This window comes from Macaca nemestrina, chromosome 6, assembly GCF_043159975.1.
Source record: "Macaca nemestrina isolate mMacNem1 chromosome 6, mMacNem.hap1, whole genome shotgun sequence".
In the NCBI taxonomy this organism is placed as follows: domain Eukaryota; kingdom Metazoa; phylum Chordata; class Mammalia; order Primates; family Cercopithecidae; genus Macaca; species Macaca nemestrina.
This window is the reverse complement of record NC_092130.1, coordinates 95,897,891-95,918,477: the sequence shown is the minus strand read 5'-3', so window position 1 is coordinate 95,918,477 and position 20,587 is coordinate 95,897,891. Positions and strand designations below refer to the sequence as shown.

At 41.2% G+C, this 20,587-nt stretch overlaps 1 protein-coding gene and 1 long non-coding RNA gene across 8 annotated transcripts in view; one reads left to right on the top strand and one right to left on the bottom strand.

Annotated features, from left to right (window-relative positions):
- LOC105475059 (Ras protein specific guanine nucleotide releasing factor 2) overlaps positions 1 to 20,587 on the top strand; it is a 266,180-nt gene that overhangs the window by 146,554 nt on the left and 99,039 nt on the right. For 4 of the 6 annotated variants that reach the window (XM_011730010.3, XM_011730008.3, XM_071098738.1 and 1 more), the window contains exons 14-17: positions 2,588 to 2,836; positions 3,515 to 3,897; positions 13,779 to 13,904; positions 17,139 to 17,228. In XM_011730010.3, coding sequence (XP_011728312.2) covers positions 2,588 to 2,836; positions 3,515 to 3,897; positions 13,779 to 13,904; positions 17,139 to 17,228 — 848 coding nt within the window. The remainder of the gene's footprint in view (positions 1 to 2,587; positions 2,837 to 3,514; positions 3,898 to 13,778; positions 13,905 to 17,138; positions 17,229 to 20,587) is intronic. The other 2 variants (XM_011730009.3, XM_011730011.3) reach the window with 2 other exon arrangements.
- The window catches only part of LOC105475058 (uncharacterized), an 86,250-nt gene that overhangs the window by 24,003 nt on the left and 41,660 nt on the right, over positions 1 to 20,587 (bottom strand). For both annotated transcript variants that reach the window (XR_983113.3, XR_983114.3), the window contains exon 3: positions 4,789 to 4,969. This is a non-coding gene — a long non-coding RNA (uncharacterized lncRNA). The remainder of the gene's footprint in view (positions 1 to 4,788; positions 4,970 to 20,587) is intronic.

Genomic DNA, 20,587 nt, shown 5'->3' with positions numbered 1-20,587 from the left:
TTATCCTCAATCAGAGAACAGAGATTTTGCAATCTCTGTTCCTTCTGATGGCTCTATTCTACCCTGAAGTTTATATTCCTCCCTATGTATCTATTTCCCTATCTATAAACCATGAAGAAAAAACTCAACATTTCTCAGAGTTAAAAAAAATTATCCTATTATAACTGTGTCTTGTTACTGACAGGGCATCACTTTGTAAGCACTCACTTCCTTTTAAAACTTACCAGTTATAACAGATGATATGGGTTTGATCTCTCAAGATTATTCTTAAGTGTTTACCAAAGAGGAGTTGCTGTTATCATAGGAGACTTCAGTAATGTATTATATTTTTCTTGAGAGTCTCTTAGGAAATAAAGTAAGATTCTACTCAGTGTAATAAAGGAAAACTAAATAATTTCATAATATTTAATTTCTTTACTTAAAATGAAAATGTAATCACGATTTTGAAGGAAAGTAGTGTAATTAGTCAGTTTTATTTTAATTTCATGCTGGCTTCAACACATTTTTTGTCCTAGTGTTTCAAATAAGCTAATTATAGTCAAAAGATGCAAAGCTCAAAACTACAAATAGAATGTGAAAATCAGGACACTTATTAGGTGAAAATATCCCTTTATAGGGTATGCAAACTATGACTTTCTTTTAATAATATTTGATCTCAACTTTCTTAGAAAATAGAGATTTTTTTGGTGGAAAATGATAGGATAACAAGTGATTATCTAGCTCAGCCATCTTCTGGACAGGCTGATGGATTCACAAAATTTTCTGAGATCTTTTTATGCATAAGCAAATTAAGAACCAGAAAAATAAAGTTGGTTGAGGGACACATAGTGGAAGAAAGTGCCTTGTTATTTTCAAGAATCTCAAAAGATGCACTTGGGCATTTCAAGATCAGTAATGTAACTCAAGCTAACGGGCCACCCCCGTCAATTCCTTGGCAGGGGGAAGCTGCTCCTTGAAAATGCTCTTTCAGGCCTGCAGATGAAGTACTTCCACCTGCACTGAGCACACTTTGGGCTGGGACATTTCTAAGAGTAAGCTAAGAAAGCAATTGATTCCTTTTTATCCGAAATAAAATAAATATATAATTTCAAATCCCTCAAAGTGCTGAAAGGGCTAATTAAGGGCACTCAACTGATTCTCAGCCAATGGATTCTTAGCAAGCAATTGGCTCACTGAACGTCACTGACCCTGTAGCAGATCCTTTAATCAAGTGGTGAAATTCAGGACTTCTTTGATCGCCTGTTCTGAAATGCTGCAGTGAAGGCAAACAAGGGATCTCAGAAGGGGAAGTGAAGGCTACTGGCGGTCCTCGTTGTCCACTTGGAGAGGCTGCCAGTGCAATGGTCTGAAGGCAAGGGGTTGGGGCAGCCAGATGGGAGGTTTGACAGGATGACAAAAGCAGTGGATTGCAGGGTGGCAGTGGTAGGTGCTATTCAGGGGAATATCCTTCACCCAGTACCTTTTTTTAAGTGAAGACATTTTTAATACCACAGAGTGTTGAAAACATAATAAAAACATAACATATCACACTTGCAACTTATGGATTAAACAGTATTCAGAAAATAGATATCCTTAAAAGACATTAATAAGCCAGGAAGAATGAAATAAACAAATTAGGCACTCAAATCAAGAGCTTAGAAAAAGAATGAGAGACTAAACTGTAGGAAAGTGTAGGAAAGAAATAAGAACAGACATTAATACAATATAAAAAACAGTAGAAGGGATAAATAAAAAGAGCTGATTCTAGAGAGCAAAATACCTAACCCTATATCCATCAGTTTAATAAAAAAAAGAAAGGGAGGAAAGCACAAATGTGCAAAATTAGAAGTCAGGGAAAAGAAATAACTGCAGATATAGCAGTGATATCTGTGTTCCCCTGTTGTGGGAGGTATCACCCAATACTTTCTATGCACACTTTTGATATTTTGCTTTAAGGGCATAAGCAATGCTTTCCCCCGCTCCTAAAGAGGGCCTTTGGCTTCATCTTCCTAATAGAACATGACTGAATTTGAGAGAAGGAATCCACAAAGTGAGACAAATTATTATTTACCTCCTCCATTATTAATTCTGGCTTTCCTAAATTATAATAAACTTGATGTTTTCATAACCCTGCCTATGCTGATATGTCTATATGTCATATAGACATATACAATCAGCACTCTACCTGCCAGTCAACCGCAGATCCAAAATATTTGGAAGAAAGAAAAACAAAAAATAGCTATACAACAATAAAAAAAATACAAATTTCAAAATATAGGATAACAGCATTTTACATAATATTCACATTGTTTTAAGTTTTGTAATCTAGAGATGATTTAAAGTATACAGGAGGTTGTGCATAGGTTATGTGGAAATGCTACACCATTTCATATCAGGGACTTGAGCGTCTGTGGATTTTAATATGGTGGGGGGATCAAGGCACCAATCCCCCAAGGATACTGAGGGACAACTGTGCAATCATCTCTCTCCTATCAAATGCAGTGAGAAGCCCACTCCTGAGTGTGTAATAACAAATGCTGAAATACTCAGTGGCCGAGGGGAAAGCCTCCTCCTGGTTTTACCATCATGTTCCTGCCTTTGCACATAGGTCTGATGCCCGCCTTCATAAAGACGACACTGACATTTGCTTCAGTAAAACACTCAACTCCTGCAAAGTGCCCCAGATCCGTTATGCCAGCGTGGAGCGCCTCTTGGAACGACTGACAGACTTGCGGTTTCTTAGTATCGATTTCCTCAACACCTTTCTGCACACCTATCGTATTTTCACTACTGCCGCTGTGGTGCTGGGGAAACTCTCTGACATATACAAGAGGCCTTTCACCTCCATCCCCGTCAGGTACACCTATCGCTAGAGATTTGCCTATCATTAGTATATGGCCCTCTTGGTTCCGGAGTCACCATGCAGGCCAGCTCTGCAAAGCAGATCCTAGGGTGTACTAGCTTGCTTCTGAAAGTACCATGCCCCTCCAGCAGAAGGCCATATGTAAAGGTCACACAGAGTTCCCCAGGCACAAAGTTGAAAACCTGAAATCTCCAATTGGCCTTTGCTTGCTCCGTGATTATTTGGAAATGAACTCCATGGCTTTCGGCTTTTCTTTTTTCTTTTCTTTTTTTTTTTTTTTTTTTTTTTTGACAATTATGATTTTAAAACTTTAATATGCATAAGAATCAGCTTTCATGTGGTGGGGGGAGGGTGTCTTGTTAAATTGCCGGCTCTGATTCAGCAGGCCCAGAGTGGAACCTGAGTTCTGAATGTCTAACAAGCTCCCCAGAGATCCCAATGCTGGTGTTTGGACCACAGTTTAGTAGCAAGGGATTAGACGGTGGCTAATAAGTGTCTGTGCTTCTTTGGCAGGTGGAGGGTATACATGTAGCATTTAGATTAAGGAAAGTCCAGCGATAGAAGTGCAATGAGATTGTGGCCTATAAATGAAGGGAACATGTTCTTGAATGACATCTGGCAATTCATTTCACTTGGCTACAATCTCTTAGCCACTTTTGCTCTTATTTTAAGGTCATTGGAATTGTTTTTTGCTACCAGCCAGAACAACAGAGGTGAACATTTGGTGGATGGAAAATCCCCACGTCTGTGTCGCAAATTCTCTTCCCCACCACCACTGGCTGTGTCGAGAACATCTTCCCCAGTGAGGGCCAGAAAGCTGTCTTTGACTTCTCCGTTGAACTCAAAGATAGGAGCATTGGACCTGACGACTTCCAGCAGTCCCACCACCACGACCCAGAGCCCTGCTGCCTCTCCACCGCCACACACTGGTCAAATACCACTGGATCTCAGCAGAGGCCTCTCTTCTCCGGAGCAAAGCCCGGGATCAGTAGAAGAGAATGTTGATAACCCGCGCATGGATCTGTGTAACAAGCTAAAACGGAGTATTCAAAAAGGTATTATCTAGCACATTTGCATAATTACACCCCACATTTGCTGGCCACCTGCCTCCTCAGCCTTCCTTTTGGAACCCTGGTTCCCTTTCTTTACAACTTTAATACTTCTGCATAGAAAGTAGAATGAGCTCAATGGTGAGTTAGAAGAGAAAATTCCTGTAGATTCCTCTGGCCCTTCTGGAACAGAAAGCAAGATTAGGTGTCCTTATGCCCCTGTAGTAAAAGGCTTATTGTGGTCAGTTATCTGTGGAAGAATAGCATATCTGAATGGTACTGCTAGAGAGTTCTTGGACTTTGGTTAAGACTGGTTGGCTAAAGAGCCTAGCATGGTGCTTTGCACACCAGGAGATTGTGGGTCCTCTCACCTGTGAGCTCAGGCTGCAGAGCCTTCTTCTCCTCCATTATTTGCCTTAGGTACCTGTGTACCTCCAGCCTTTCTCTGCTGAGGATGAGCTAGGCTGGAAGTACCACGATGGCTTTTTTAGTTTAGTTATGAGGACAGTGCTCCATGTTATAGCAGAGGTATAGGGGAGAAATCAAATTGGGGACAGTGTTAATTGCTCGTGACATAGCCAAAATAATTTTTTTTTAATGTTGATTCGATCATAGACTTTCTGGCTTCAATTCTCTACTGACTTCCTGTCACACTTAGAATAAAGTACATTCTCCCTGCCAGGGCCTTCAGGTCTGTGAGACATGGATCCTGTCTCCCTCTCCAGCCCCTGCTCCTGCCATGCTCCCTCATCCACTAGGCTACTGTCATATTGATTTCCTCTTTGTGTCAGAAATATGTTGGTCTTTCCTGCCCCAGGGTCCTTGCACTCGTTCTTTCCTCTATTTGGCCACTTTTGCCATGTAAGCTCCATGAGATTAGCAGTCTATCTTACTCACCTCTGTACCCTCAGTGTCTTGGCCAATACCTGACAAGTAGTAAATTTTGGTTAAATGAATGAATGAAATAAAATATACAGTGAACCAAACGAGGGTCCTCTCTCCATCACTTTAGCTTCTCAGCCTGGTATAGTGTAGGGTTGGAAGAGGTGATTCTTGTTGCCTTTAAAGTCCAGTGTTTCTGTAATGAAAATAAAAATGATTCACAGAGAAATTACAAACAGCTTTTAAAAAACTGTATAATAACTGATTTATTGATAATATAATAAAAATTGGGCAATAAATCAGACAAAGTGTTCAAATTTCAAGGTGGATTGCCCAGATGGATACACAGATGCTTGCCTTTCTACCTGCTTGAAGCTTCTATGTGTTTCTAGCTCAGATCATTTAAGTAAGCTCCCTGAGTGAAGTAGTTAATGGAATTTTAACTGGAGTGGTTGTCATCATCAAAAGTTGCACTCTTTTAAAGTCTTTAAATTGACAAGTTAGCAACTATGGAGGAGGAAAGGGAGAAGATAATTAAAAAGTCATTAGAACAACAAGCTTAAGCAAAATTATGATGGATTCTTCTCAGAAATAATGAGGCAGCGCACAAGCTGACAAGTGCATTCAGGGTTGCACCCAGCCCCAGTGCTTGGGAAACCCTGTGGAGGGAATGACTGGAATGGGGCATGGGGTATGGGAAGTACAGGAGCTTTCAGATCATGGCAAGTTTTTTCACCTTCTTTATTGCACTGTGGTAGATAGGAGAGGAGAAATCTGAAGATAAATTGGGATTCTCTCTCTCTCTCTCTCTTTATTTATTTATTTATTTATTTATTTATTTATTTAGAGTTAGGAAAGCTTTAGGAACAAATATTTCAGTGTCCAACACCCGTGGCTTGGAGGCTGTGGTTTGATTGCTCCTCTGGCTGGGATGAGGATACAGTAAAGTCTCTTCAAGAGTCACTGAGTGAACCTCTTCTCTGTGCAGGATACTGTGTGTGCTAGAGTCCACAGTGGTAAATAGCACCTTCACCATCGTACTCTAATCATGTGGATAATAGAGACACAACATAACTATATGGGCAGGTGGTATAAGAGGTGTAGATAGAGTGCTCTGGAAGCTGAAGAGCAGGGAGATCACATCTGGCTGAGCAGAATCAAGAAGTGTCTTTGACATGAACTAAAAGATATGTGGGCTGGAAAGAGGAGATGGGAGAACTTCTCGGCAAAGAGAATATATAAGTAAAGGTGTGGTGGTAATCACTAGTGGTGAGTGCCATTTCTTTTTTTTTTTTTCCGTTGAGATGGAGTCTTATTCTGTCTCCCAGGCTGGAGTGCAGTGGCACAATCTTGGCCCACTGCAACCTCTGCCTCCCAGGTTCAAGCTATTCTCCTGTCTCAGCCTCCCAAGTAGCTGGGACTATAGGCACGCACCATCACACCTGGCTAATTTTGGTATTTTTAGTAGAGATGGGCTTTCACCATGTTGGCCAGGCTGGTCTTGAACTTCTGACCTCAGCTGTTCCACTCACCTCAGCCTATCAAAATGCTGGGATTACAGGTGTGAGCCACCATACCCGGCCAGTGAATGCCATTTCTGCGAGCAAGAGGCATCACTGCTTCTGAAGGGACAGGCTTTGTCCTATTTTGACAGCGTGGGCAGCCCCGTAGAGCAGACCTTGTTAGTAGTTCTCTTAGGGCTTTCTAGCACTGAGTAAATTTCAAAACAACAGCTCTCCTTAAGAATCTTTTTTCTCCTTCATCTTACCATCCTAACCATCTTTAAGTGTATAGCTCCATAGTATTGTTGAACAACAGATCTCTATAACTTTTTCATCGTGCAAAGCTGAAACTCTATAATCATTGAATAATACCCCATTTTCTTCTCCCCCCAGCCCCTGGCAACTAGCTTTTTACTTTCTGTCTCTACAAATTTGACTACTTTAAGTTTAAGTACCTCTTATATATGGAATCATTCAATATTTATCCTTTTTTGAATGGCTTAATTCACTTAATGTAATGTCCTCAAGATTCAACCATGTGATAACATGTGATAGAATTTCCTTTTTTAATAGGCTGAATTATAGGAAAAGGCAGCATGCAGATACTACGTTTTCTTTATGCATTTATCCATTAGTAGACATTTTGGTTGCTTCCACCTCTTGGCTATTTGCATAACGGTGCAATGAATACGGTGTGCAAACAGCTCTTTGTTATCACCATGATTAAGTGTTCCACTTTAACTTGTTGTGCAGGGAATGTTCCATTTTGATCACCAGCTTCCCTAGTTTTAGTCTTCAAGGTGATAATCCAATACCTTATCATGAAAGCTGCTTTAGCTACTGTCTAGGATGAAGCAGAAATCAATAGTTTTTTTTCCCTGGAATAATAAGCTGGAAAAAAGTTAGACTGGGGTATCTTACTCTGTTTTGTGCTGTTATAGCAAAATATCTGAAACTAGATAATTGTACATGAACATAAATCTGTTTCTCACAATTCTGGAGGTTGGGAAGTTCAAGATCAAGGTGCTGACATCTTGTGAGGCCCTTCTTGCTCTGTCATAACATGGTCAAAGGCAACACATAGACGTGAAAGAGAGGAAAGGGGGCCAAACTTATGCTATTATAAGGAACCTACTACTGCAATAATGGCATTAATCCATTTATGTGTGTACAGGCCTCATGACATAGTCACTTCTTAGAGGTCTTACCTCTCAACACTGTTTCACTGGGAATTAAGTTTTCAACATAGGAACTTTGGGGGAAACATTCAAACCATAACGTTGTGTCCCTTTCCCCCGAAATTTATGTCCTCCTCACATGCAAAATACATTCATTCCATCCCAATAGCCTCCAGAGTTTTAACTTGTTCTGGCATCAACTGATAAGTCCAAAGTCCAGAGACTTATGTGAATCAGATATGGGTGAGACTCAAGACATGATTCATCCTGAGGCAAATTCCCTTCCAGCTGTAATATGGTGGTGGGACAGTGATAGGATAGACATTACCATAGTGAAAGGGAAAAATAGGCAAGAAGAAAGGAATAACATGCCTCAAGTAAGTCCAAAACCCAACGGGGCAGACATTAAATCTTAAGACTCCAGAATAATCTTTCACTCAATGTGCTGCCTCCTGGGTACACTGGAGTGGGGTTAAGTGCCCAAAGCCTCAGGCAGGCCCAATCCCATGGCTTTTCTGGGCTCAGCCCACATTTCAGCTCTCATAGATTAGAGCCTCTTGTCTGCAGCTCTCTCAGGCTGGTATTGCATGCTGGCAGTTCTAGAATTTCTGCAATGGCCTCACTCTCATGGTGCCACTAGGCCATGAGAGTCTCCAGTGAGGACTCTCTTCAGTGTCTCCATCCCTGCAATAGGTCTCTGCCTGGGACCCTAGGCTGTCTGCAGCATCCTTTGAAATCTAGGTGAGGGAAGCTATGCCTTCACAGCTTGTGCATTCTCTGCACCTGCAGAATTAGCACCACATGGATGCCACCAGTGTTTTCCATGTGCACCCTCTGGTGCGGTGGCCCAAGCTGCACCTGGGTTTGCCTGGGCCACAGCTAGTGTGGCCAAGGAGCACTGCACAGGAATGTGGGGAGCAGCCCTGGGCAGCAAATGCTGTGGTCTCTTAAACTCCTCTCTGCAAACCTGGCCCTCAAGGTCCTAGCTTGTCTGAAAGATCTCTGAAGTACCTTTGGAGTCTTTCTCCCATTGTCTTAATGAATAGCACCTGGCTCTCTTTCAGCCATACTCTCTTTAGTACTAATCTTTTTAGCAAATGGTCACTTGGCCACAGCCTTGGTTTACACTCCCAAAAATGCCTTTTCACTCTTTACATGGCTGAGCTGCAAATTTTCCAAGTCTTTCTGCTCTGTTTCCCTTTTAATTATAAATTCTGCCTTTAAACCATTTCTTTCCTCTTATATATATTTAAAAGTAGCCATGCAACTTCTTAATATTTTGCTTATAAATTTCTTCCACCAGGTATCCTAGTTCATCACTCTGAAGTTCTGCCTTTCATAAAGCCCTTGGGCATCAACACAGTTCACTCAAGTTATTTGCTACTTTGTAACAAAGATGGCTTTTATGCCAGTTTTCAACACCTTGTTTCCCATTTCCATGTGATACCTCACCAGAATTGCCTTTACTATTCATATTTCTACCAACATTCGATCATTCATGACCACCTAAGTAATCTCTTAGGAGATTCAAACTCTTGAAAGCTCTTCTCTTCTTCTGAGTGCTATTAATGGCATCGTCCTTAACACTCCATTCATGGCAATACAGGCTTTCTCTAGCCCATTCCTTCAGACTCTTCCAGCATCTGTCCATTGCCCAGTTCCAAAGCCACTTCCACATTTTCAGGTATTCGTTATAGCAGCAACCTCACTTTTCAGTACTAATTTTCTGTCTTTGTTTTGTGCTACCTGAGACTAGGTAATTTATAATGAACAGAAATGTATCTCTCACAGTTCTAGAGGCTGGCATCTGGTGAGGGCCTTCTTGCTGCATTATAATATAGTGGAAAGCATCACATGGGTAGGAAAGAGAGTGAAGTAGGCCAAACTCATTCTATGCCCAAGATAAAGGCATTCATTCATTCATGAGTGCAGAGTACTCTTGATGTAACCACCTCTTAGAGGCCTCACCTCTCAACACTGTTGCATTGGAGTTTTGAGTTGCCAACATATGAGCTTTAGGGGACATATCAAATCATAGCATGGGGAGACCAAGATAAATGAGAAAGAGCTGGATCAAGCTCTTAGGGAAGGACACTGACACAGACTTCGAAGACCTGTCAGTACAGATATTGGACAGAGTGGGATCATGTGGACACAGTCAGTGGCTGCTGGAGAGCTTTGTCATGTGGCAGCACTGATCATTCATGGCCTGGGGCCAGCAGATGGAGAGGACCTGTGAGTAACAGTATGGCAGAAATATTAGGCTCTTTCTCATATTAGAGAAGTAAGCTGAAGGCTTCATGCCTCTGCTTCTCACTGGATTTCCCCAAAACAAGTGATTTAGTGTTATATTTTTATCAGTTAATTTATCCAGATGGTTCATAGGTTAGAAATATCATTTTAGAGTTCCAGGTCATAGTTAAATGCTGAGCTCTTTCCACTCTGGGTAATGGAGAAAGTCCAAGATTGTATCTAGAAGGGGCCCATGGCACTCGGTGAAGCCCGTAGAGCCAACCTTTACTCCAGAGCTGTCAGCTCCTCTGTTCCCCGGGCTTCTTAGTCACATTCACTGCCTAATGCATCCCCCTTAGCTCTCATTTTACCCTGATTCCTCCCTTAGTCCTTCCATTAAGCCACTTCTTTGCATCTTAATTTATTTCCCCTTTCTATAGCTATCCTCTAATTTCTTTTTAATGCATTTATTTCCCATCTTATATTTAAAAATATTTAAGGTGGTCATTCAGAGAGACACAGGGTACAACTATGCTTAAAAATTAAATAGGTAGCTGGACATGGTGGTTCACACCTGTAATCCCAGATTTTGAGAGGCCGAGGTGGAAGGATTGCTTGAGCCTAGGAATTCAAGACCAGCCTGGGCAACATAGTGAGACCTTGCCTCTACTAAAAGTAAAAATTAAAAAAAAAAAAAATAGCCAGATGTGGCTGTGTGCACCTGTGGTCCCAGTTACTCAGGAGGCTGAAGCAGTAGGATCACTTGAGCCTAAGAGGTCAAGGCTGCAGTGAGCTCTGATCATGCCACTGCATTCCAGCCTGGGTCACAGAGTAAGACCCTGTCTCAAAAATCCAAAAAAAAAAAAAAAAAAAAAAAAAGACAAAAATAAAATAGGTAAGGAAATCAGGCAATGGGGGAAAAGGAATAAGTTGTGTGTGGCCAAGTGTATGGTTACTGAAAAAATGAATACTGTGTGGTCTTCTGCAATTCCTAGAGTCCCCTGACTTTGGTTCCAAGCTCCTCTGCTGACAGAGTAAAGACAGGAATATAATCAATTAATGTGATCCATATTGAAGGCTAGGAATAGATTGGTTGTGCAGGTACATTCTTGCTGGTTCTTGAGACTGAGCACAATTTATCTTGTGGATCCTTACAAAGGAAACACTCTGGGTAGAAAGTTTAGAATTAAGTCTCAGGTTGAGGTAGCTCTTTGGCATTTTTCTGAATAAGTGAAACAAAGAAATTACAGACTCAGTTGTGGGTTTTGTGTGTTTGTTTGTTTGTTTTCGGATTGGTGTATGGGCAATACTGGTCATTAATAATTTTAGGAAAGTCCTTGATGAACACTACTTCAGCATGAGTCTGAAAGTTCAGTGTGTGTGTGTGTGTGTGTGTGTGTGTGTGTGTGTATGATGTCTGTAAGAGCCAAGAGTGCTGCTGTGTTAACCCTGCTGTCTAGTCTGAAAAATTTGAGTTGACAAAGAAAAAGGAGACATTGACCCATCTTTAATTTGAAAGATGTTTGCATGTGCCTCACATAATGTTAACACTTAAAACAGTTGGCAAACTTGAATACGAATCCTGTGCCAAGAACTTACACATTTTCTGCTTTTCACTTAAGAATACAACCCCACATCATCGAATTGTATAATATCAGTTTTGCCAGTTAGGTCCCTACTGATGCCATAGGTCTCTCTCACTGCCATTCAGCTATTCATTTCAGGGCATGTTTTTTGAAAAGCGCTTGTGACCTTTGTCCATTTTTATTGTCATCGCAATGATAATGCCAGCTTTGCAATATTTCCTGGCAGGAGAACGTCAAACAATGTGAGGAGGAAGAAGCGAAATAGGAAATATCCTTTAAAATGAGTGAGGCAATGAACTTAGGGAAAAATTAGTTCTATTTAATTTCCCTCTGACTCAGTCCCTACATCTGCTCCAGGCTCATCCAACACTCACTAGTACCCTCCCTTCTTATTACCAGGTAGTTTCTATCTTCTTCAACCCCAGGTACTTCTACAAAACACAAATATCAGCCAGACTCAGATATCCAGATTCCACCCAGTGATGGGTTCTCAACAAAAAACAAACCAACAGCGGGCAAGAAAGGCGAGCCAAAGGGTCGCTCACTGTATTCAGACCCCATTACCCCCTCAGTGTTCACTTAGACCATGGCTGTGCAACTTAGCCACCTAAGTGTTGCTGCACAGCCCACAGCACTAGTGTCTGTTTCTGTGTTCTTAGTTTGAAAATTGCCTGCCTGTGGGCTGAAAGTGCTCCCGATTTTAGCATTTGTTTTGAGCCACATCTGCCCACTCGTCCTGCAGGCAAAGCTGTTTGCAAGGAGCCTGATCAGAAGTGAATATGCCAGAAGGAATTCTCCCCTCAGCCCCCAGTGCTGGCATGGTTTCTTCTCTCTGTAGGTGCCTGTTAGCTTACAGGATTCTTCTTTGCTTTCCTGTTCTTTCTTTTTTTTTTTAATTATTATTATTATTTATTATTATTATTATTATTATTATTATTATTATTATACTTTAAGTTCTAGGGTACATGTGCATAATGTGCAGGTCTGTTACATATGTAAACTTGTGCCATGTTGGTGTGCTGCACCCATCAACTCGTCAGCACAGTCAGGTTCTGTCCAGCTTTCTCCTTGGGAAATTTCCTGGGTTCAGTGTAATTGCTGTCTAATGATTTTCTCATTTTCCTGAGATGACTGAATGGTTGAATCAGATCAAGGACGTGCATTTCATATTCTGCTCATTCTTACAGAGCAGATGCCTTCCATTACTGAATTTTGGGGGAGTTATTTAGAAAATAATAAAACCGACAGCTAAGCACTGATTTTTTTTTGTCTGCATCTTGCATCGTTGCCAGCTTTACTGTAATTATGTCATTCAGAGAAAGATTCTAACCATTTCCTTTTCCTGGCCCCTTTGTGTTTAAAAAAGCAAAATTGTGGCCATATTTCTAAGCGGATAAGTCACATGCAAGTATAAAAATGGCCTTATATGAAGTCATTAGGGGTTTTTGAAAGTTTGCTGAGTGAAATCTTGAATGGAATGGCAAAGCAAAGTAGTTCTGCTGACAGGATTAATGTACAATTAGTAGAGGTGACACTAAGCTTTTATCAGTGGGAATTAATGAAAAACCCAAGGAGAATGGAAGAATCGTTGGAAATTTATTACATTTTTGTGATATTTTTCTCTGAAAGCACATACACAAAGTTGTAGTCTTACCTGCTTAATGAATCAGTGGAAGGGGCGTAGAAACATCATTGGTAATGGTCTAACAGTGACCCTAAAATGATGTCTGTGTTATTCTTGGGATGTTAGCTGCAGCAAAGAAGCTCAAATGACCTTAAACCCTCCCAGTGGTTCATTTAAAAAGTTTTCACTTGCTTCCTGCTGATCTGTAGCTCTAGCTCAGAGATACCCAGTAGAATTTTCTGGGAGGATAGAAATACTCTATATCTGGGCTGTTTGATATGATAGCCACTAGCCACATGTGGCTGCTGAGCACTCAAAATGTGGCTAGTGCAAGTGGGAAGCCAAAATGATAATTTAACTTTAGTTAATATAAATTTACATAGCCACATTTGGGTAGTGCTGTCATTTTGAACAACATGGCTTTAGATCCCTGGGCCCCCGGAAATCCCTGGTGAGGGCCACATTGATAGAGATTCAAACTTTCTTTGGTTTAGGGGACAACACAGGCAAAGAACTTGTGAAGTTCTGGTTTGTAATCCCAATCTGATTTTTAACCTGAAAAAGTCATCTTTCCCCACTCCGAGAAAGCAAAAACATTTGGAAGGGCAGGGGATCCACCACATACCCCTGTTCGTTTTAACATCTGCTGCTTCATTCAACAGAAGGGGCTGGCCGGGGTCAGTCAGGCCCAACAGGGTCAAGACAGGGTTAGAGAAGATCCTTATTTAGATTTAGTGTCATCAGCACTTGACTTGATTTCATATTAAAGCCCTTTAATGAAATGCTTATTATCTGTAATGAACTTTTGTTTCCATGCATGATACTGACAAGAAGCTCTTGAATTCATGGCCTAGTTGTTAAAATTCATGATGTTTTCAAACAGCAGTCCTAGAGTCTGCACCGGCGGACCGAGCAGGAGTGGAAAGCTCCCCTGCAGCGGACACCACAGAACTTTCACCTTGCAGATCCCCCTCAACTCCCCGGCACCTCCGCTATCGCCAGCCTGGAGGTAAGAGCTCAAGAGGGACTCAGAAATAGAAACGTGAAAAATTATTTCTAGCTTCTGAACCTTTCCTTTGCCTGATTGTTTCACCGCCAAAATAATTTTTTTAGTCTCACTTATTGAAAATTAATTGGGAGCAAATATAGTCGGCCCTTTGTATCCGTAGGTTCCACATCTGTGGGTTTCGTATCTGCGAATTCAACCAACCACCCATCAAAAATATTTGGCAGAAGAATAAAGCTTCTGTACTGACCATGTACATACTTTTTTTGCTTGTCATTATTCCCTAAACATTATAGTGTGACAGCTATTTACATAGCATTTCCATTGTGTTAGTTACTATAAATAATCTACAGGTGATTTAAAATATACAGGAAGAGATGCATAGATTATATTCAAATACTACACGATTTTATATCAGGGACTTAAGCATCCATGGATTTTGGTATCTGAGGGAGATCCTAGAACCAATACCCCACAGGTAACAAGGGATGACCGTAATGTTACTGTAGGACCAAGTGGTGGAAAAATAAATGATTAGAGAAGATGTCATTAGTCTAACCAATATTTGTTTAGTTCCATCATTGCATTGCATTTTGTGAGGAGTAATGTGAATCAAAAGACTCTTCTTTAGATGTTGGCTAGCTGAAGAATCTCAGTGCTGGGTTTACCAAAATGTTCCCAGTTTCTAATATATTACCATGAGTCCCAATGTAGTCTATACGAGTGAACTCATCTGGGCATCACAATTTGGGGATACCTTGTTAATAATATTATTTCATCTAAAATAAGGTCCAGGTACATGGGACTCCAGTCATCATTCTTACTAGTGGCAGAAACTGGCATATGTATTTTGATATATAGTTAAGAAAATTGTACAGCATTACTCCATAATTTGTTTGAGAACACAATAAATGTCCTCTAATTGGAGAAAAAAAAAATCAGAACAAAAGGTAGAAATACTTTAATTATCTCCCATTTTCCCCGCTGCTCAAATAAATATATCCAAATAACAGTTGTTTTGAAATGTTTGCTTTTCTCTTCTTAAGCCAATTATTTCAAGTCAGAACAGAAAATTACACAATTATGAAACCAGATTCACCCCAAGTAACCCAAATGAAAAGGCTTTTTTTTTTTTTTTTTTTTCCCGGAGACTGAGTCTTACTCTGTCGCCCAGGCTGGAGTGCAGTGGCGCAATCTCGGCTCACTGAAACCTCCGCTTCCTGGGTTCAAGTGATTCTCCTGCCTCAGGCTCCTGAGTAGCTAGGATTATAGCCGCGTGCCACCACGCCCAGCAGTTTTTGTAATTTTAGTAGAGATGGGTTTTCACTTTGTTGGCAAGGCTGGTCTCAAACTCCTGATTTGAGTGAATCCTCAGGTGATTCACCCTCCTTGGCCTCTCAAAGTGTTGAGATTACAGGTGTGAGCCACTGCGCCCAGTCTGTAGAGGCATTTTTGACTCTCACAGGCATGCTTCGAATAGGGCATTTTAGCAAAAGATAACGTATATGGCTCCAAATGGTTATCGGTGGCCTTGGCAACTTGGTAGAAGCTATTGTCATTGCCATGAGCTCTGAGAGCAACTAGGAGGGTCTGAGTCCGGCTGTTGTTAGAGATCTGCCTTCATGGATATTAGCACTTGGGGCTTTCAGTTATGGGTTACCCTGCCATTTGGGTGTTTCTGGTAAATGAAGGTGACAAATTAGACTTTCCTGGCTTGTCGTGGTACTACTATGGAATGAGCCAGATCTCTCTATTCTTCTTAGGGCTTTGATCAGTCCAGGTCTTGGCAACTCCCTTGACCATTGCTACCAAGGCAAGAGTTAAATGCTGTTCAAGGTGTTACAATTATTAGAAGTCTACTTTATATTCTCTTTTCATATGTTTATATTCACATATAAAATTTTTAATTCACATAAGGATTATTTGGAAATCCTCATCTTGTTTGTGGATTAACTAAGCCAAATCCTTTGTTTCTTCCCTGATATGACTAAATCATAGAGACACAGAAACATAGGAAGGAGGCCGAAACCTGTGATAATATGGAGGACCCAAACGAGGACAGCATCACATATTTCTATCTAGCTGAAATTTTGCCTGTGTGTCTGTCTACTTGCCACCTTGTTCCAAAATGCAATAAGGCTATTGTGGAAAGAGAAGGTAGAGCTGTTTTATGCGTTTGTGCTTGGGCACATTAAGCAGCTCTTTGCTTCCCCTCTCATGTGTGTATTTATTTTAGGCATGATTGTGAAACATTAGGGCCAAACTAATAAAAGCCCTTCAGGTCAAAATCACAGTGGACTGTTTTCACTAAAAGCCTGAGCGAGGAGAAGCAGCGAGCTTGGCACCAGCACTGCCAAACGCTGTGTGTGCAGTCCGAGGAGTAAAAGGGACTGCAAGGTTGCTCAATACATCCTTTTGATTTTAAAAGGGCCACATTTGAACCATCTGTACTGTTAAGGGCGTTCTGAGAAGGAAATTCTATCAGAAGGAAATTCTCTCAGTAACATGATGTGGTATCTTTCTTAAGAATTTTTTTTTATTAAGATATAGTTTACATATCATAAAATTTACCTTTTTAAAGTATATTGTTCAGTCTTTTTTTATTTAATATATGTTCACAAGGTCAGGCAGCCATAACCACTACTTAATTCTAGAACATTTTCATCACCCAGAAAGAAACCCTATACATATCAGCCATTCTATACTCATTAGCAGTCACTCTCCATTCCCCCTCCAACCCCAGCAGCCCTAGGCAACCACTAATCTTACTTTCTCCCTCTATGGATTCGCCTCTGCTGGACATTTAACATAAAGGGAATCATATAATATGTGACCTTTTATGATTGGCTTCTTCTTTAACTTGGCATGTCTTCCAAGTTTATCCATGTTCTAGCATGTATTGGAACTTCATTCCTTTTTGTGGCTGAATAATATTCCCTTGTATTTATTTGTTCATCAATTGGTGGACATTTGTCTCTACTTTTTGGCTACTATGAGCAATGCTGCTATGAATATTCACGTACACGTTTGTGTGTAGATGTATGCTTTCGTTTCTCTTGGTTATAGCCCCAGAGTGGAATTCCTGATGTGCAATCTTGTTATTTGCCCGTTAACAGAGATAATACAGGTCATTTGGCCCAGTCCTTCATCCGGTGCAGGAATAAAAATGATGATTTTCGTTGTAGAATATTATCCATTTGCCTCACCATTCCATTTCCTTTATTTTCAAATAACCAGGACAGACGGCAGACAATGCCCACTGCTCTGTTTCACCGGCTTCTGCTTTTGCAATAGCCACAGCTGCAGCAGGACATGGGAGTCCACCAGGTGAGTAGGGGAGCAGCTATGTACAGATAGGTGACCATTTATATGAAGTCAGTGGCCCGTGTTTGCCAGTGTCTTGATGAGACACTCGTCTGCTCTCACACTGGAATCCCAGGACCTTGGGAAGCCGAAGCAGAAGGATTGCTTGAGACCAGTAATTTGAGACTAGCCAGGGCAACATAGAGACCCCATCGCTATAAAAAAATTTTAAAATTATCTGGGCATGGCTTTGCATGCCTGTAGTCCCAGTTACTCAAGAGGCTGAGGCAGAAAAATCGCTTGAGGTCAGGAGGTTGAGGCTAGAGTGAGCTGTGATCACACTACTGCACTCCAGCCAGGGTGATAAAGTGAGACCCTATCTCAACAAAACAAAACAAAATAAAATAATAATAAGAGAATGCACATTCCTAGCTCTTTCTGAGTCAGTGTTTCTGGGAAGAGACTGTCTTTTAAATAAGCATCTTCAGAAACCTCCTTATTTGGCCAGGCACAGTGGCTCACGCCGGTAATCCTAGCACTTTGGGAGGCCGAGGCAGGAAGATCACCTGAGGTCAGGAGTTCAAGACCAGCCTGGCCAACATGGTGAAATCCTGTCTCTACTAAGAATACAAAAATTAGCTGGGCATGGTGTCATGTGTCTGTAATTCCAGCTACTCAGGAGGCTGAGGCAGGAGAATCGTTTGAACCTGGGAGGCAGAGGTTGCACTAAGCCAAGATTGCGCCACTGCACTCCAGCCTGTGTGACAGAGCGAGACTCCGTCTCAAAAAAAAGAAAAGAAAAAAAAAAAAGAAATCCCACCATTTGCAACAATATGGATGAACCTGAAGGACATTATGTTACCTGAAATAAGCCAGGCACAGAAAGGCAGATACTGCATGATCTCACTTATATACGGAATCTAAAACGTCAAACTCATAGAAGTAGAAGGTAGTAGACTGGTGGTTACCAGGGGCTGGTGGGGAGGAAGGGAAGTGGGAAGCTGTTTGGTCAAAGGATAAAAGGTTCAGTTACACAGGAAGAATAAGTTCTAGAGATCAGTTGTACAGCATGGTGACTAGTTAAAAATGTACCGCATACTTGAAAATTGTTAAGAGAGTAGATTTCAGATGCTCTCCCACAAAAAAATGGTAAGTGAGGTAACAGATGTTACTTAGCTTGACTCAACCATTCTTCAATATATACGTACATCAAAACATCACATTGTACCCTGTAAGCATATACAATAAAAAATAATCAAATGAATAAGCATAAGCTCCTTCAGGTGAGTCATTCAGGCGGTCTGTGGGTTACAGCTCTGAGAAATTCTTTATCAGAGAAGGCTGTTATTCCTCCTGTGTTGTTTGACAGAGTTCTTCACCCTTTATAACTCAATTACTGAGAACACGTTTCCATTTTAATTGAGTACAATGCTAAAAGCATATGCGAGGTGGGAGGGAGGGCTTGTGGAGTGCGGGGAGCAGATGCGGGGGGCAGCAATTGCTTTAGCTGACTCATAATTCATTTCCAGTAGCTCCACGATTCTTTCTGAGATGCTGTCAGTTAATTTTCAGGGTAAAGAAAAAGTACTTAAAATAAAAGCACGGTATTTTAATAGATAAATATTATATTCATTATCTCTTTCCTCTTCTCTCACATGCAAGGAGGATATTATGTTGAAATAAATCTGTAAGTGGTTTCAGGATGGGCATGGTGGCTTACGCCGGTAATCCTAGCACTCTGGGAGGCCAAGGCAGGCAGATCACCCAAGGTCAGGAGTTCAAGACCAGCCTGGCCAACATGATGAATCCCCATCTTTACTAAAAGTACAAAAATCAGCTGGGCGTGGTGGCGCACGCCTGTAATCCCAGCTACTTGGGAGGCTGAGGCAGGAGAATCGCTTGAACCTGGGAGGTGGAGTCTGCAGCGAGCCAAGATCATGCCATTGCACTCCAGCCTGGCTGACAGAGTGAGACTCCATCTCAAAAGTAAATAAGTAAATAAATAAATAATAAATCTTTAAGTGGTTTAAATAGCCTTGTTGCTGTGTCTTCACCTAAACTAAACTTATGGGCTCCAATCATCATGATTTGTAGAAACATGAGAGATGGCATATTTTGCTAATTAGCCATTTTTCACCTTTGTGGTAACAAAGGAGTCCTTTCCAAAGATTCTGAACCAATATTCACAATAGTAACTAGTAGATATTATCAGTACGATTTTTTTTTTTCCAAATTGAGGACAAAAAAGAGATGTTCTGTAATGGACATTAACTACCATAGTGACTTTTATATATATATTTCTCTAAATAAACATTTTGCAGATTGACCACATTCTGTTTCTTCAGCGTTTTGCCATACATGCTTCACTGGAGACATGGTCAGGCAAATTGGGATGTGCTTTGCCCCAAATATTCTTAAAACCTTTCCCCAAGAGTCCCATCAGAATAATACAAAGCAGCCTATAATGGTCAAAATAGCAATCTTGTCGATACAGTTGGCTTCTATGATTGATTACATTCTGTAACAGTGAACATTTGGGGGGAAATAAGGGAGACTTTGCTAGGCTTTCAGCAGAGTTGTTGTCCATTGTGATTTACTAAGACCTTCTCCTGTCTTCTGTTCTTACGAGCTAGCCTGCCTTTGAAAAAGTGAAGGACAAGAGCATCTCACAGATTTCCTAATTTACATATGGTTTGTGAGGGAAAATTAATTTGGAGTTTATTTGAGATGAGCCCATTCCCTATTTGCTGGAGGGTAGGGGGAGGTCCTTTTTTCACCTGAGATTGCAATGAAGATTGAATCATTCGAATGTGCTTTAGAGAATGGTTTTCTGACTAGCTTTCCCAGGCATATTGGGCCAGAAGGAAAAAGTGACCAAAACAGCCAGCTCTTTCTCCCTTTTTGAAAGCCTGCTGCTTTTCTGTTGCCTTTTTTCCTACTTCTCTCCTGCAGCTCAAATAGTCTTAGGAAGAAAACCTTCTTCAGCGAGCTGGCTTCTGGTGGTGCTTTCTGAGGAGGGCAGCACGGACTTGCTAACAGACTCAGTCAATGTTGCTAGGTGTTAGTGAGCCTGCACCCTGCATGAGCAGACTGCTCTTTTATGACAGTGCTGTTGATGTTGCCTATCATGCAGTCTGAAGCCACATGATTTGATTTTAGAAGTAGAGGCAATAAGGGATTGGATTCAACAGTGCCCATGGCTCTGCTGTGAAGGCAGCAAGTTGCACAGGGGTCAGTTTCAATGGCTAGTGGCGGTAAGAAAGGGGGTCTCTTTTGGAGTGGAGACCAGTGCACTCTTGGGGCTCAGTTACTCAGAGGAATTGGTCCCTTAGCAGATTTCACCTGCCTGGGAGAACCGGGCAGAGAGCAGAAGGTTGTAATCA